Source organism: Nelumbo lutea, chromosome 8, assembly GCF_056320005.1.
Source record: "Nelumbo lutea isolate HS-2025 chromosome 8, American lotus-T2T, whole genome shotgun sequence".
Classification (NCBI taxonomy): Eukaryota; Viridiplantae; Streptophyta; class Magnoliopsida; order Proteales; family Nelumbonaceae; genus Nelumbo; species Nelumbo lutea.
The window spans coordinates 29,912,272-29,930,965 of NC_142691.1; the positions used below are offsets into that span (position 1 = coordinate 29,912,272).

The 18,694-nt window shown below is 39.0% G+C and overlaps 1 protein-coding gene across 3 annotated transcripts; it reads left to right on the plus strand.

The window, feature by feature from the left end:
* Positions 1 to 2,191: 2,191 nt before the first annotated feature.
* Positions 2,192 to 18,421, plus strand: LOC148843652 (serine/arginine-rich splicing factor RSZ21-like). 3 transcript variants are annotated; one of them, XM_088958255.1, is made up of 8 exons: positions 2,192 to 2,408; positions 3,803 to 3,907; positions 14,962 to 15,050; positions 15,217 to 15,433; positions 16,053 to 16,172; positions 16,942 to 17,055; positions 17,299 to 17,457; positions 18,094 to 18,421. In XM_088958255.1, the coding sequence occupies exons 2-8, from the start codon at positions 3,819 to 3,821 to the stop codon at positions 18,167 to 18,169; spliced, it is 864 nt and encodes a 287-aa protein (XP_088814381.1). In that variant the 5' UTR covers positions 2,192 to 2,408; positions 3,803 to 3,818; the 3' UTR covers positions 18,170 to 18,421. The 3 variants fall into 3 exon arrangements, with proteins under 3 accessions (XP_088814381.1, XP_088814382.1, XP_088814383.1); XM_088958256.1 differs by having other exon boundaries at positions 2,407 to 2,475; XM_088958257.1 differs by lacking the exon at positions 2,192 to 2,408 and adding an exon at positions 2,610 to 2,745.
* Positions 18,422 to 18,694: the final 273 nt, after the last annotated feature.

The following is an 18,694-nucleotide window of genomic DNA, read 5'->3' on the forward strand; positions in this document are numbered from 1 at the left end:
TCACCCACACCAGGGCTCCCTCGCTACGAACCCCATATTCCCCCACTTAAACAAACGAGGACTAGCATCAGGAATTGAAGGACTGAATAGCATTGTGTGCTCGTAAAGTCATGCTTACAAAAAAGAAATCAGCCAATAAGCGATCATCAATTGAATGAGAATAACATAAAGAATAAATAAAAAGAATGAACGTTATCCACACTAAACATCAACACGACACTACATCCAAATAGCCAGCTGCCATACGAGGATGAGCCTCTGCTTGATCCAACACCACAACCGGAAACAAACTGATCAAAACCACTGACCAAGAATTGATGTACACATTTACCCAAGCATAATCACTAATACACTATAAATCGTCAACGATCTAGCCTACAAAGAGCTCACCCTCGAACTACCTCGGGAAACAACACACAACCAAATAAGAATGGAATAATCATCTTTACCACCTCCTCAATGCACTCCTCACCATCTAATTGTACAATCTTCTTTAGTCTACCCCACACAAGATCCAACTCTATAGAGGCAGAGTGATTTTGATCAAAGCCAAAAGATCTTTGTAACAATCCACTACTAGCAACGCCTTCCGATAGGGAAATTGTACTACCCGACAGGCCAAGACCCGTTATCAAGGAAACATCAACCTCGCTGAATTGCAAAGTCCTTCCACCAACTATAAAACACTAGCTAGTCGAGTCCCATGATTTCACTAAATAACTCAATAGGGATGTCTCTACAATCACCTGTGGTAGATCCAAGAAGTGTCCAAAGGGAATCTCTTGGAGCCTTCTCTTATGCTCCAAACTTAGTGACAAACTCTACAACATTCCCCTGAATCATTTCGTGGAGCACCTAGTCCCAACTTTGTCACCTGACATTTTTCTGTCGGGAATTTAACAGTCTATTGTTAGCACAAGTAACAAACAAAACATAGTACCATTTAAATTTCATATAAAGAATGACAAAACTCAATTAGCACTCAACAAAACCAAGAAATCATCAAAACCAAAGTAAATGAACTATGCAAAATATAGACACAACTAGATGCTTATTGCACTCAAAGCAATGGAAAGCACGTTGTAGCTCTAGTGATGAGAGATGAAGTTCTGAAGCTCCGGTGATTAATGGCTCTGAAAAATGGGGAAGACATTGTAGCTCCGACAATTAGAAATTAACCTCCGGCGATAAAATGGCTATGAGAATTTAGCTATGGTGATCCGGTGATTAACGACTCAATAAAAAGGCTCTGAAAAATGGAAAACAGGGTATAGGTTCGAAATGAGGAAGAAGATGATGCAAAGACACTATAGCTTTTCGTAGAGCTCTGGTGATCCGGTGATTAACGACTCTGAGAAACGAAGAAGAGGGTGAATGCTGTAGGTTTGAAATGAGGAAGAAGACGATGGGAAGATTTTGTACCTTTCGGCTCTAAGAAATAGAGAAGAGTGTGATGCTGTAGGTTCAAAATGAGGAAGAAGACGATAGGAAGATGTCGACTTTGAGAAACCGAATGATGTAGGTCTGAAATGAGGAAGAAGACCGGTGAGCAAGAAGATGATGGGATGATGCTTTAGCTTTCGCCGCCTTTGAGAAATAGAGAACATGGTGATCTGTATAGCTCTGGTGAACCGTGAGTAACGGATCTAAGAAGATCAGTGAGCAAGAAGACGATGGAAGATGCTTTAGCTTTTGTCTCTGAGAAATGGAGTGAGCAAGAAGATGATGGGAAGATGCTTTAGCTTTTGCCTTTGAGAAACGAAGAAGAGGGTGATCTGCAGAGCTTTGGTGAATTGTGAGTAACGGATTTCAGAAGATCAATGAGTAAAAAGACGATGGGAAAATGATTTAGCTTTCGCTTTTGAGAAACGGAATGAGCAAGAAGACGATGAGAAGATTCTTTAGCTTTCACCTTTGAAAAACGGAGAAAAGGGTGATCTGTAGAGCTTCGATGATCTGTAAATAAGATGCTATAGCTTTGAAAGAGGAAGACGATGAAAAATGCGTTGGGGTGGAGGAGTATAATGGGTAAAACAATAAAATTATGATGACGTGGGGGGAGGAGCCGAAACAAAATTTGGATTTATTGGGTGGGGGGTGGCATTGATTTCGATTTTCGTACGTCCATCGAAATGACAAACAGAACATCTTTTTAGAAAGCCCAACCAAACACCACCTCAAATTTTCACGTGCAAAAGCATGTGTATATTAGCCTGACACGACTCGAACTAATTACTTTCAAAATTCAAATTTCTTAACCCTAACCCTAGGGCACGACCTTTCATCTCAACGTTCGGACAAACCCGGCCCAAGTTGCATCTTCAATTAAAGGGGTAAGCACAGCGGCGTCGTCGTCGGTTCACATCGCAGCTCAAAGAGACTAGACGTCGTAGACGAGGCTACCGCAGGCAAGTTCGTTTATCCCCTACTTTCTCTGCTTTACTCTTGCTTACTTGCTTCGACACGATATGTTTGGTGAATCTCTCTCTCTCTCTCTCTCTCAAACACACAGCATCACGTGAATTTCTGGATAAGGATCCTTTGGATCTTCTTCTGTGAAACCTGCAACTTTTTTTTTTTTTTTTACTGTTTTGGTGGAACTGGAACGTCTTCTTGGAACTCCATTCGAATCTGCATGTGTTTCTATATATAACCTGGTACTTTAGATTTTCGGTTAAAGCTATTGAAAATGTATGGTGAGGAATAGAAGAACTCCGGTTCCTCTTTTCGTTTAAACCCGCAAGAGTAAATCTCTTTCCATTCTAGATCTGTTTGTTCTGACGAGAATGATCTATATAATTACCGCATCGTTCGATACACCTCGATTGGGTGCGCATTGCAGCCGTATTGAGAACAAAATGAATTTTTTTTTTTTTTTTTTTTATCTTCCACCATTGAGGATCTATGAAGGGTGGAGAGGCATTCATTGACACGTTTTGATGCATTGTACTGAATTTTATGTTAAATATTGGCTAGGTATGGGCTGAATTCGGATTTGGTCCTCACACCGTCCTCATAGTCACAGCGCCTTACCGCTGTGTATCTCCCCATGAATAAAAACATAAAAGTACGGAGATATTCCCAATGCACAGCTGCAACGGGCTGCGAGGACGGTTTTGTGAGGACCAAATCCGAATTCCTATTTGCTGGGTTTTATTTATATCTTCTTTATGTAGTAACATTATACAGTGGCATATCATGCATAGTCTGAAGAATTTTCCTGAGGTGTTTCTTTCTTAGTATTCTTGGTTTACTGCTTCTAAGGGGTTTTTCTTGGCTGTTGGTGCACTTAGATTTGATTAATTAGTGGTGTTTTTCTCTTGTGGAAGGGGGCTGGGATTTGGATCAGTGCAGGATAAGTATTCAGAAAAATTAATTATGCATGTGCACATTCTTCCCATTGACCCCCACCCAAACCCCCAATGTTTTTGGTCACGGGGACCTCCTTATCTTTGCATTTTTCATAATTAAGAGAGGTGTCTCATTCCATCAAAAATAGGGGAGCTCAAATTGGTAGATTCCCATCCTTGTTGAAATAGTATGTGGAACTGTGATTCATTAAGCTGCTTAGCTTGTTTGTGTTATCTCTTTCTCTTTTATGAAAATGACAACGTATGATCTGTGTCTGCAATGTACATCCATTTCATGGAGATGGAGTCTGAATGCCGTTTTGCTTGGATACTTTTGGTCATGCCCAGTTTTGGCCTGATATAATGATCTGAAGCCATAGGATTCTTCTCTACATTTTCTTTCATCTGAATTTAAGATGTCTTGTTTACCATTGTGTGCTTCTGTTCTATAGGTGTCTCTTGTAAAAAATGACTCGTGTTTATGTGGGGAATTTGGATCTGCGTGTGACTGAACGAGAACTTGAAGATGAGTTTCGTGTATTTGGAGTTTTACGGAGGTAAGATGAATTTGAAGCATTTTATAGGCATCTAATCTAGCTTTTCTGTGGGCCAAAAACTAGATGGGAAATATTGCCTTTTTCTGATAAGTGCTATGATGCTATCTATGGAAAAAGCTCTTATATTTCAGGGTTTATTTTATTTCAACAAACAATAATAATATTTCCTCGCGGTTATTTAGATGCTTCTCTTTCCTTGTTGCTTGATAATACAGGAACTCAAATTAGTTTCTTAAGGGTTGACTTAGGTAATGTTTAGTAGCATGGCGTTTTGAGTCTTAACATTTTTACTTGAATTATTGCATTGGAAATTGGGATAGTAAGATGTACATTGAGGGCAGAAATGGATGTACATTGAAGCCATCACTATCATAGTTATCCATTGGGTTAAATCCTTGAGAAGCTTTGATGACATTCCCACAAATGACTTGCTTAGAAAGTGGAAGGATGTGGCTGATTCTTCTCTTCCAAGAGCTGTTCTTAGGCCAGTTTGGGTACCACCTCCTAGTGGGTTTTTTAAACTGAATTTACGATGGTAGCAGTGAGGGGGTTCCGGGCCCTTCAGGTATTGGAGGTGTTTTTTGGAATGAGGAGGGAGGTATTATTGCCCTTTACTTGGGACCAATAGGTGCAGGAGACTCCTTGAGGGCAGAAATCCTGGCTGTGATGGAAGGGATCCAAAAAGCAAAGGAGCTGAATATAAGAAACTGAATTTCGATGTTTGCAGTGAGGGGAATCTGGGCCCTTCAGGTATTGGAGGTGTTATTGCCCTTTACTCGGGACCAATAGGTGCAGGAGACTCCTTGAGGGCAGAAATCCTGGCTGTGATGGAAGGAATTCAAAAAGCAAATGAGCTGAATATTAGAAAGTTGATCATAGAAGGGGATCCAAAGCTGGTAGTTAGCTGGCTGCAGAAAGACGAGACTGGCTGGTGGAAATTTGCTAATGAAAAGAGGAAGTTTAAATTTTTAGCTCAGGATATAGAGATCAAGTTGCAGTGGGTTAAATTTTAAAAGGAGTGCAAATGCTTTTGCCGATGTCTTGGCAAAGCAAGGGGTTGGAAGGTATCAACTTTTCTGGGCTGTTCTGTAATTCTGTCCTCTATTGTCATCTTGGAGAGAGTTAAGAGAGTTTATTTCTCTCATGGATGTTCTCTTGTATCTTGCTCATTTTTAATGAAATTTCTGGTTATTGATAAAAAAAATTCAAACTTTAATTTTAAATTAAATGTTTTAAAAAATCCTATTAGCTCAAATTTAAATACATAAATATGTAACATATAAAGCATATTCAAAATGAAAAATGAAAAAATAAAATAAAAAATAGCATACAAAATATATTCAAGCATGCCAAGCTTTGAGTTCTTTCTTAATTGCATTATTTCAAATAGTAAATGTGATGCCTCGTCTTAAATTCCTAATTCTACAAACCACCTTTGTACCAAGCCCCTTGAGGCAAGCCCACCCAATTAAAAATATCTTTTAATAGGATGAATGAATGAACAACATTAGCAAATAGGGGTCACTTTTTTAGGGATTAAGAATTTTAAGACCCTAGCATGGACTTGTTTGGGCTTGCCTCAAGGGGCTTGGCCAAGGGTCTGGGGGCTCTGCCCCTACCCAATCACCATTAGGACTGTAATTGAATTGGATTCAGTGAAATCCGAATATGATCCGATTATTAAAACCTTACACATCCGAATCTGATCAGATTTGAAGACCTTGGATTTAAGTTCGAATCCAGGTGGACTCAGATCGGATTTGGATTTAATCCGGTTATGCTTTAATCTTTAAAAATAAAACAAATTAAAATGTTAATTACTTTTCAACTTTTATATACATACTGAATTCATTATATATAAATTCATATATTATATGGTATAATATATAAAATATATTTTTTATAATTAATATAATCATATAAAGTTTATATATTAAAATCATTAAGTATTATAATATAATCGGACTGGGATCGATTCAAATCCGAATCCGATCCGATTTATTAGTCAGATGCAGATTTCAAAATCCAAACTCGATGTGATTATATAAATACATAATCCAAATCTGAGATAATTGGATTGATGTCGGATTGGGCCTTGGATTTTCAGGTATCATTTGACAGGTTTAGGCACCATTCTTAAAAAACACCAAAAAGTGCAAAAAATAAAAAAGGTGCATGCCTAGGCTGAGGCGCAAGGTGCACCAAGTGGGCATACCAGGTGTGCACAATTTGAAAATGGTGTGCACTGTGTGCCTAGATAGGCGTGCTTTTAAATCACTGAATATGATATATATTACATATATAATATTTATAAGATACATTCTATGCAATATATATATATCATATTTATAACAATAAATTAAAATATGACACTTAACAAACAGAATGGTAAAACATGATTCATGTAGCTGACCTGATATAGTGGGGACAAAGCTTAGATGTTGATGATATCATGATGATTAACTTATTATAATATGCATAATAAATTTTATGTATATTTTCTGCAACTCTAAATATAAACTTGGGTTATTTTTTAAATATAATTTTTTATCTTATAGTGGTAGGCCTGGATGCTCGGTCTGGGCCTAGGGATATATTATCAGGTCCGGGGTGTGGGCCAACTAGGCCCTGGTAGACCAAAATGCTGTTACTACCCAGTAAAAATTCGGCCTGTGCTTGACCCTGCCCTGTTCAAGATCATCCCTGAAGGTAGAGCATGCCATCTGATTTTTGGCCTTGAAAAGTTTCTATAAGGATTGCAACAACATTGCCATTTCATCTGCATGAGTCAATGCAGTGAATAGTGAATACATGATGTATATGTGACAAATTAAAAGACCATGAAATCATCAGAATAAGGAGTGTCTTGTGCCTTCTTACTTATTATATTAGTATTATGTTATTTATCAAAAAAATATATGGTAAACATTGAGGGATTATTATATATTCCCCACAAATATCCTTGTAGTTGTTTTTAGCAAAATGAACAAATTGGCGTGTTTCTTTTGCTATCGTTTGACTTGGTACTTCTAAGATTGTGAAAGTGCTGATTCCTTTTTTCTTGATGCATTTGGTTCATAGAAGTCATTTATTTACCCCCTAACTCATGATTCTGATGAAGGGTCATTAGACAATGTTGGTCCTGACTATCCAGGACTAAGTAATATTCCATGTATGTGATTAGTAGTACTGTAGTAGTAATTATCAAAGCATGTTCTATTATTCTCTTTACCTCAAATTCACATTTTTTTGCTGGTTCGGTAAAGATTAACCATGCACGAGGTCTCTCTTCTTCTTTTACCCTTCTATCACATCTGGGTTCTATTTGTCAGTGATTAATTTTAAGCCGTAGTTCAAGTCAAATCAGTAAAGAAATGTTTTAGTCCTTCGTCAGTGCCTTTTGGTGCACTTGAGGAACAAAATGTTAAACGGATGACAAAGAATGTTGAAGTGAAAATCCAATGGGTGCAAAGGTCGTCTAATTGCGTAACCAATGCATTAGCCAAACAGGGAGCAATCAGGGATCAGGTGTTTTTTTTTTTGGGCTAGGTTGTAAAAGCAAAATGAAGTGTACAATCAAAGGAGTATGGCGGCTTGGTTATGAGTTATGGTTTACAAAGAGTGTAGTAAATCATGTTTATAATGGCTGTTTTTAACTAATAAAATTTACTGTTTTCTTTTGAGAAATGGTGAATAATATTATTCTAAAGAGAAAACAAAAGTCTGTAGCTTACAACTCAAAATTCTCGTCCCAAATTAACGATTTCCATTGTTTTTTTATTAGCTTAACATTATTGTTTTGTTGAGAGGGGGATAAAGATTTCCATTATTCTACAAAAAGCTTAAATCTACAACTCTTTAAAAGACTATTAATGGAGGTCCACTTCACCAAAGTTTTCTCAACAGCTGCACACACTTTCTCAAGGGGATTGGCCTTGTCTTCAAAAATACGTCTCTCTCTCTCTCTCTCTCTCCATAAGCACCAACTGACCACCAAAGGAAAAGCTTTCCACAACACCTTACCCCTTTTGGAAAAGGCTTGACTTCTCCATTAAGCTGTAAGGGACGCCAAATCTGGAGGGGTGACCTAGTTCAGATCAAGCAACTTTAAAACATGAGCCCAAATCAATGTTTTAAAACGCGGAGGCGTGATGCGAGGCGTTCCACTACCTAGAGGCGTGAGGCGTAATTCAGAATGCAAGAGGCGTAAGCTTACTGAACACAAGGAGGCGTAAGCCTTCTTAAGAGGAGGGGGGTTAGGAGGAGGATGAAGAGGAAGGGGGGATCTCATTTTTTCTTTATTTTTAATAAAAAATTTTATATTAAGAAGAATAAAGATGCATAACAGTAGATTAAAGGGGGGGTCTTGTCGAAGCGAAGGTCACCGAAGCGGAGCAAGAACCCCCTAACTCAAAAAACCAAATTGGGCTGCATTGAAAAGGGGTTCGCCCCCTAGCCGAAGGGGCAGGGGGCAAACCGTTTTCTTTCCCCTTATCTTTTCTTCCCTTCCCTTTCCTTTTCTTTTCTTTTCTTTCCTTTTCTCTTTTTTTCTTCTCTTTCTTTTCCTTTTCCTTTTCTTTACCTTTCTTTTCCTTTCCTTTCCTTTTTTTCTTTTTTCTTTTTTTTTCCTGTATTTTCATATCAGGTGTGCATGAGGCGCAAGAGGCGTATGCCTCAGAGGTATTAGCGCCTCTAGCATACGCCTCAAGGCGTTTTGGGAGCGCCTCGCCTGGAGGTGCGCCTCCAGGCATACGCCTCCCACGCCTTTTAAAACACTGGCCCATATTCTGTGAGAAAAACTGCAAAGGATTAGCATGTGATTGACAATTTCCACGTCCTCCCTACATAAACAGCAGTGGTTCACTAGGATCATGCTCTTTTTTTCTCAGAACATCTATTTTGGGAATTTTTTCTTTTATAGCAACCCAAATGAATTGAACTTTTAGCAGAGTTGAAGTTTTCCAAAACTAGATCCAAGGAGGGTTAGGAGCTTTAGTTGAAAGTAAGGAAGTCAACATTACCTTTGTAGAGAACACTGATGTGGACCCCACGGCTGTGGTCCCCACTGTGTTTGTATTGGAAGCACAACATGTATTATTTGTTAGTTATGTCAGTGTTAGTTGGTAGTTATTTCAGTTTTGTTGTTACAACTTGTTATTTCAGTTTTATTATTAGTTTATTTGCCATGTAAGCATTAAGGGCAATTCAGCCTTTTTTTACAATTAGTAAACATATAAATATTAAGAGTGGGTCGGCAGATTGATTCTATTCAACCCTCTCTCTCCTTTTCTAAAATATCACCTCCTCATGTGTGTCTAATCTAGCTGACCACATGAAATCTGCCTAGGGCTGGAAGCTTAGAAAAAACTGTTCATTGGCTGATTCTTGGAGGTTACCAGAAGGGTTTAACAGCTGTCCAAAGGCTTGTAGAGGCTTGGAGAGTGTTTTGGTAATCGAGAAGAATTAGAGAAGGTTAAAAGGATTAATATTAGGGTTCAGGTCAAGATTGAAGGTGGCGATCAAAGTTTATTGGGTGGGATTTGATCTTTTCTTGAGATCGTCATCAGTCAAAGAAAGGTTGGACTTATCTAGGAGGAACGATTGAGCTTTCCCTTATTTTCTCAGAGGCGATCATAGTTCTTTTGTTTTTTTCTAGGGTTTGTTCGTAACCCTATGACCAGACTTGACTGTGGACCTATTTGGAAGGTGCGACTGAGAATTGCTTTTGTTCTCACAAAGATTTCTCCAAGTTTTCCTTAACCCTATGACCAAACCTGATCTTTATCACCTTTTGGGTAATTCCTAAATTTGTTTCAGCATTCCAGATTGTTTTCTAAGTGAGTTCTAGACTTGTTTCAGCTTCAAAACCTGTTTTTGGGGGTGAGAACCTTTTTCAAGAATTGGATTGCTTACAGTCAGAACTGTCGATTGGTTTTAGATCATATCTGAACTGAGTTCATATAGAGTTCTGTTTTCCCCTTGTTTGTGGAAGACCTAGGCTGGTTGTTATCAGTTGTTTAAGTGCTATTTTCTATTATAGTAGCTTTAAAAGCCTTTGATTGCTAATTCTTAACCAAGAATGGAGTTCAAGAATCAGGGGGAAGGTGTTTTTGTGACTAGCAATTCTGGTAATATGTTTGATGGATCCAACTACTTAGAATGGGCTCAATTGGCCATGATGGCTATTGGGGGTAGAGGAAAACTTAGCTACCTATTGGGAGATGTGAAAGAACCATCCATGGAGGACCAAATGTATACCAAGTGGATTCAAGAAAATTACTTGGTTATGACATGGCCGTGCAACTCTATGCAGCCACATATCAACCGAAACTATTTGTGGGCCAAAATAGCCAAGGAGATCTAGGATGTCATGAAAGAGACCTACTTCCAACCCCTTAATGTTGCTAGGGCCTATGAATTGAAGTATGAGGTTAATAACCTCAAGCAATGAGAGAAACCAGTCTTCGTTTACTTCTCTACTTTGAAATCTCTGTGGCATGAAATTGACCATTTGGAAACACTTGAGTGGGAAAGTTAGAAAGATGCACAGACTCATAGAAAGCAAGTTGAGACTAATAGGGTTTTTGAATTCCTAGCTGGTTTGAATTCTGATTATAATATCGTGAGGCATCAGATACTAACAAGGGACAGTGTGACCTTATCTCAAGCCTACTCATTGGTGCATACTGAAGAAACTAGGAGGAAGGTTATGATGCAACATCGACCCTTCCCACCAGCCTTGGCAGCAGTTAAGCCTAAGTCTGGGGTGATACAGAAAGGGATATGAAGAAGGAAGATAAACAGGATCTAGTGTGTGAACATTGCAAGAAGCTTAAGCATACTAAAGACACATGTTGGAAGCCGCACCCTCATCTAGTCCCAGCAAAACTGAGGAACAAAAGGGGTAATGCTCATATGGCTATTAATACCTATTCTGCATCCTCATCGGGCACAAAAGGCATGCCTCTAGACACCTTAGCTGCTATTCGGGCTGCCCTAACAAATTTGGAAAAGGAGGTTGAGAATTCAACTCAATCATCTCAGTCATCATCAGCTCCTTCCACATCAACTTTTGCTCATTCAGGTACTCGAACCTCAGCTTACCTTGCTTCAGCTCCAGGTAACACTGAACATTGTTGTGTAATAGACTCAGGTGCATCTTACCATATGACTAGCTTGCCATCACTGTTCACTACCTATCACTTATATTCTGGTAGAGATAAAGTGTCCATTGTTGATGGTTCTTTTGTTCCCATTTCTGGCAAGGAAGACATCAAGTTGTCTAATACCATTTCTTTATCCTTAGGTTTGCATGTTCCTAAGCTTGATACTAACTTGCTTTCAGTCAGTAGTATTACAAAACATTAGAACTGTTCAGTAACCTTCTTCCCTAACCGATGTGTTTTTTAGGACTTGGAGACAAGGAAGGTGATTGGGACTGGCCGTGAGACGAATGAGATCTCTTTGCTTGGAGAGAGTTCTCATTGGAAAGATCATGAAGATAAGAAGTTTTTTATTTCTCAGTCTGTTGGTCCGGTTATGCTTTGGCATAACTGGTTAGGTCATTTATCATTTCGGTCTTTGAAGAGTCTGTTTTCTAATTTGTTTGAGTCTGTTCAGATTTCAAATTTGAGATGTGAGAGTCGTGAGCTTGCAAAGCATTGTAGAACATCTTATTCCTTGAGTAATGAAAGTAGTAATTCTTTTGATGTTGTGCACACCGATGTTTGGGGCTCGTATCACATCCCTTCTATGGGGGGGGTATAGATATTTCTTGTTGTTTGTTGATGACTATACCCAGTTCGGGGTCAAAATCAATATCCTCAGATCTGATAATGCGAGAGAATACTTTACCAAGCCATTGGCCTTTTATCTATTTGATCATGGGATTATTCACCAAAGTACTTGTCCTTATACACCGCAACAGAGTGGGGTTGTCGAGAGGAAGAATAGGCACATTTTGGAAGCGGCTAGAAGCATTATGTTTACCTCCAGTGTGTCTATCCGTTTCTAGGGCAATGCTATTCTCACAACAGTCTATCTCATTAATCGAGTTCCTTCATGGGTTCTTGACATGAAGCCTCCGTTTACCCTTCTATACCCAGATGCAGAATTATTTACTGTTCCCCTTAAAACCTTTGGTTGCACATGCTTTGTTCAGATTCTTGGACCTCATCGTTCCAATTTTGATCCTAAGGCCTCCAAATGCATTTTTCTTAGTTATGCACAAACTCAAAAGGGTTATCGCTGGTATGAACCTACTTCCGGGAGGAGATTTGTCTTGATGGATGTTACTTTCTTTGAGGAGGTACCCTATTACCCTAGGGTTTCTCCTCAGGAGAAGAGTAGTGAGAATGGGGTTTGTGAGAGTGGGGTTAACTCATTTGAAGTTCCTTTACTCATTTCATTGAGTGATGAGGGATGTAATGGAGAGAGTTGTTAGAGGTGTCAGGAGTTGAAAGCCTATCACAGGCGGTGGAGGCAAGTTGATTTCTATCATCAACAGTCCAGGCCAGCCCCAGTTCCTTCTACGGATTCAGATTCAGGTACTATAGTCCCCTTATCAGATCCAGGTCCCACTGAGATATCTTCCACTGTTGCTACTTCACTTTCTTTGGATGACCTTGACCTCCCTATTGCAGTCCGTAAAGGGAAACAACGTTGCACCACATCCACAGCTCACTGCATTTCCCAGTTTCTGTCCTATGATCGTCCGTCTCCCTCTTACAGGTCCTTTCTCACATCCATTGTTGATATTCCTATTCCCACAACAGTGCAGGAAGCCTTGTCATTTCCTAAGTGGAAAGATGCAATGAAGGTTGAAATGGATGCCCTTCTGAGGAATAATACTTGGGAGCTAGTTGACTAGTCCAAAGGATAGAAACCTGTTGGATGTAGATGGGTATTTATCGTGAAACATAATGCTGATGGTTCCATTGAAATGTATAAAGCCTGGTTAGTTGCAAAAGGATTTACCCAGACTTATGGTATAGACTACTTGGAGACTTTTGCTCTAGTGGCAATGATGACCACTATTCGAATTTTGTTAACCCTTGCAGCCAGTTATTCTTGGCCCTTATTCCAGATGGATGGTAAATTGCCTTCCTAAATAGAAACTTACAGGAAGAAGTCTACATGTAGTTTCCTCCTGGATTTTATGATGCAAAGACAGGTAAGAAGGTTTGTCGACTGAATAAAGCCTTGTATGGACTAAAGCAATCCCCCAGAGCTTGGTTTGATAGATTCAGACAAGCCCTTGAAAAATTTGGCTATGTACAGGCGCAATCAGATCATACATTGTTCATTAAAAGAGTGGACTCTTCTTTGTGGATGATATTGTGGTGACAAGGAATGATAACAGTGAGATTGAGTCCCTTAAACAACTCCTTCATCAAGAGTTTGAGGTGAAAGATCCGAGTGAGCTACAATACTTATTGGGTGTTGAGGTTGCTAGATCTAAACACGGGATCTTTATTTCTCAAAGGAAGTATGTTCTAGATCTATTAGTAGAAATTGGAAAGTTGGGTGTTAAGCCTGCAGATACACCCATTGAACAGAATCACAAGATCAGTGCAGAGGGTGGAGAGCCTCTTGAGGACAAAGTTATGTTTCAATCGTTAGTTGGAAAACTCTTCTTTCTTTGTCTCACACGACCAGACATCAGTTATGCAGTCAACGTTGTCAGTCAATACATGCATTCTCCCAGAACTACTCACCTCCTTGCAGTTGAGAGAATATTAGCATACTTGAAGAGATGTCCAGGTATAGGTATATTATTCAAGAATAATGATCACATGAAGATAGAAGTCTATACAGATGCTGATTGGGTAGGGAGTGCTGATGACAGGAGGTCTACCTATGGATATTGTGCCGTTGTAGGAGGTAACGTTGTCTTCTGGAGGAGTAAGAAACAAAGTGTTGTTTCTCGCTCTAGTGCTGAAGCTGAATATAAATCGATGGCTAATGGTGTGGCTGAAATCCTATGGCTAAAGTCATTACTTGAAGAGTTGGGTATTGATTATGAGAAGCCCTTAATGCTGTATTGTGATAATCAGGCTCTATTAATAGCTCACAATCAGGGACAACATGACAGAACTAAGCATATCGAATTTGATCGACATTTTGTCAGAGAAAGGGTTTCATCTCAAGAAGTGTGTCTTCCGTATATCACCTCCAACATGTAGCTCACAGATCTTCTCACCAAGGCTGTTCCAAGGAAGAAGTTAGAGGCTGACTTATGCAAGTTGGTAATGACAAATATCTATTCCCAAGTTGAGGGGGAGTGTAGAGAACACTGATGTGGACCCCACGGTTGTGGTCCCCACTGTGTTCGTATGGTAGCACAGCATGTATTCTTTGTTAGTTATCAGTGTTAGTTGGTAGTTATTTTAGTTTTGTTGTTACAACTTGTTATTTTAGCTTTATTATTAGTTTATTTGCCATGTAAGTGTTAAGGGCAATTCAGCATTTTTTTTACAATTAGTAAACATATAAATATTAAGAGTGGGTCGGCAGATTGATTCTATTGGACCCTCTCTCTCCTTTTTTAAAACCCTTTGTGTGCTTCTGCTTTCTCCCTCTTTTCTTCTTCTTTTCTCCATCTGAAATCTTTCTTTTACATTCGGATTCAAGACTGATTGTAGTCTTGGTCGACTACTATTGTAAAAATACCAGACTTTTCTTTGGTCCATCTGATTTTGTCCACCTCCATGGGATTCACCTTGACTTTGTCCAAAACTTGCAGCAAGCCAACTACAGAGTCTAACAACCAATCAGTTATCTCCCTTCATAGCTTCACTGTAAAAATTTACTATTAAAAGCAGTCTTGAGGAACTTTGTATATATTTATATATTCTATTATTTAACTGTAACTGGACTTGGTTGGCTGACATTATTCTGGTTGCATGATTTGTTTACTGCCAATGCTTGAGATAATTATTGACCAATTTCCCTTAATTTGATTTAGTCATTGTTCTTTATTCTAATTAGGTACAATGTATTTCTACTTTGAACTTTTGATGCTTAATTATTTGACATGCCAAATACTTATGCAGTGTGTGGGTTGCAAGAAAACCACCAGGTTATGCATTTATTGATTTTGAAGATCGAAGAGATGCACAAGATGCAATTCATGAATTGGATGGTATGTGCATCCCAAGACAAAAAAAGGAAAGGCTGAACTTGCTTTTCTAAATAAAACAGAACTATACCTTCATAATTTTGTTTTTGAGTACTAATTTATTGTAGTTTAGTTGCATTTTGATTTGATTTTATTCTCTCTCTCTCTCTCTCTCTCTCTTCTGGAATAGGTAAAAATGGGTGGAGAGTGGAGCTCTCTCATAACTCTAGAGGCCGTGGTGGTGGTGGCCGTGGTGGTGATCGTGGACGTTCTGGAGGTTATGACATGAAGTGCTATGAATGTGGTGAGCCTGGTCATTTTGCTCGAGAGTGTCGTCTACGTGTTGGTCCTGGGAGGCGCCGCAGCCATAGTCCTAGATACCGGAGGAGTCCAAGCTATGGTAGAAGGTGAAACCATGGAGACTTTTTGCACAATTTAATCTATGAATGTCTTATTTTTTTTTTGTGGCACTTTTTCATCTTAGGCTTTGTTTGGTAAGATGGGACCACAGGTGGTTGTTTGGGAACATGAAACCACAACTTGCTGTTGTTTGACAAATATTTATGTTCTGGAACCATACGCCTCATGGTTCCAGGAAAGTGTTTTGTTGATTCAAGCATGGCATCATGTGTGATGCAGTGTATATCTCATACACTGGATGATTGTGCATCTCCCTTGCTTTATGGCATTAGCAAGAATTTTTTTTTGCATATATTTTATGATAATGCCGAAATAAACTCATGCAAACATGTCTGTTTGATCAAAGATCAATGACGATGATTGAGATCTACATACACACAACTATTATACATGTGTATGATTCAGAAAAATATATGCAAGTAGGATATAGAAAATTTGAATAGTTCAAAATAATCACTTTTTGTTTTGAGAACAGTGGGACCCAAATTTTCAGCCCCACCACAGGTTTGTCCAACCACCAACCAAAAACCACCTAAGAGCTACAGAGATTGGCTGTGTTTTATTTATTATCATTTTATAATCCATGGCCGCTTCAATGTCTGACAGGAGTTACAGTCCACGGGGCCATTCACCCAGGCGCCGCAATGCATCACCACCTCGTGGCCGCAGTCGTAGCAGGTCACCACAGCATCAACGCAGACGTGAGGAATTACCATATGTTAATGGGTAAGGCTCACACTGCTCACATTGAGATTTACATCCCCATTTGGCACAAACATAATTATTATACATATGTTTTTCTTTTTCCAAAAGTGAAACTTATATAGACACCCTCTTGCTGGTTGCATGGCTTAGAAGAATATAGACCTTGTTTGGGGGTGCTTATTGTAAAACTAATTGTTTATTCAGAGAAGCACTTACCAGTGTTTGGTGAAAAGTGCTTCTTTCAAACTAGGGTAGTAGAGGTTTTTTAAAAATTATGCGGTGGGCCAAGAAGGGTCAGAAAGCAATAAGTGCTTTCTTGGGTGCTTATTCAAAATGGGCCTATTTCCATGGATAAACACTTATTGGGGCTTATTTACGAAACACCAATAAGTTCTTGTTGGTGTAGACCCAGCCTCAAATAAGTGCTTATTCCAATAAGCACTCTCAAACTGGGGCATAAGCAAGTAGGATATACAATTTCATGTTTCATGGCTACCACATTTTTTAAACCACAAACCCAAGTCACTTTTTTTGATGTTTGGTGATATGCTTAAATCCTCCGTAGGGGTTGTTTCAATGGTGCAGTGCCACACTAATAACTCCCTCCCCAAAGTTGGTGTAGCGGGAATCAAATCCATGTCTCTGCTGGAACAAACCAGCTATTGTACTAACTGAACCACCCCTCAGTTGGCAACCAAGGCTACTTAAATGATATTGAGATTGGCTGCCTATGTTTTGTTTATTATTATTTCATCATTGATTCAGCCATGATTGCTTCACCTTGTTACAGTCCACGAGGGCATTCACCCAGGCGCCGCACTGCATCACCACCCCGTGGTCCCAGCCGTAGCAGGTCACCACAGCCTCAAGGTGGACGTGAGGAATTACCATATGCTGCTAACAGGTAAAGCTCATATTGCTGACATTGAGATTAACATCATTCCCTTCGACACAAACACAATTATTATACTGCATATGTTTTTCCCCCAAAAGAAAAACATTTTTGCTGTGAGGACTGTGGGGCCAAATTTTCAGCCCTCCACAGGTACTTTCAACCATCAACCAAAATCCACCTAAGAGATGCGGAGATTGCCTGTGTTTTATTTATTATTGTTTCATCACCCACGATTGCTTCAACTTCTGGCAGGGATTACAGTCCACAAGGGCGTTTACCCAGGCGCCACAGTGCATCACCATCTCATGGTTGTTCACCCAGGCGCCACAGTGCATCACCATCTCATGGTCATAGTCGTAGCAGGTCACCACAGCATCAACATGAACATGAGGAATCACAATATGTTAATGGGTAAAATCTCACATTGCTTTGGCTTATTACTTAAAATTCGTATTTTTAAGCCAAACCTTCCAGCAATCCCCACCCACCTACAGCATATTGGTTCCAGGCAGTGGAGATGGACCTACATTTTTTTGGTCCAAAGTCCCCAACCTGTAAGATGACTGATCATTTGATCTAGGAATTGTTCTTGCAGATGGTCCTTTCATCCCATCTAAACACTTTATTATGGATTTTTCTTTATTTTTTTCTAAATTATACAACTTTTTTTAGTTTACTTGTTATTTTTAAAGGCACAGCTTGGTTAACAAGTGGGTTCATACCTGCGGGGTATATCTTACCTGGCTTGTTTCTATATTTTGATTTTTTTATCCTTGAATTTGATGTTGAATAGGTAATTTAATAGTTACTACGTTATAGGTTGTAGATGTGATGTTTTTAACAGTATAGCCTATGTAGGATCTGTCCAAGATTTCAAGTTTGTATTAATTGTGTGATGCTCCAACAATTTGATCTAATTAGTCTTTTTAATTATTATAGTTTTTCTCAGCATTTAGACTTGCATATTCTTGTAGGACCCAAATGCATTGCACTGATATTTAATAAACCTTTTAACACTAAATTATTTGTGGTCATACTGGTGTGCAGAAATTGTGTCAAAGATCAATGTAGGAGCAGGAGCAGGAGCAGGAGTCAAAGCAGAAGTAGGAGGAGCAGGAGCTGATTTTTGTAAAGCCAACATAACTTCACTTTGACATGAGAGTTGACATGGACTGAGAATGTTGAGATGGTTAAAAAAACTTAAACTTTCGCAACTGTGTTAATTGGGTGAGGGCACTGAGCCTTGACTTCTCAGTTTTGGATAAGTTCCACTTGCTGCATTTGAACTTTATCTTATTTGTGTATTGGTGCGCATATAGTTTCTTTACTCACCAGGGTCATCCATAAAAATAAATAAATAAATAATTGACTGAAATCCTATTTCTTTTAGTGACTTGATAAAGAATCCATGTTGCTTTATCACATACCGGTTTTGTGGTTCTGCACCCGCCTCATTCTTCAGTTGAATTATTCTAATCTTTCTACAAAGATGATTATTTGAATTCCATTCGATATTCAATGGATCTTTAACATGATCTGTCGAATTTGAATTTGGTCAAGTAATAAAATGACTGAATTTGTTTCGAATGCGACCAATGGGGTTTCATCTATTATTGAATGGTTGAGAAAACAAAGACGACAATGAATG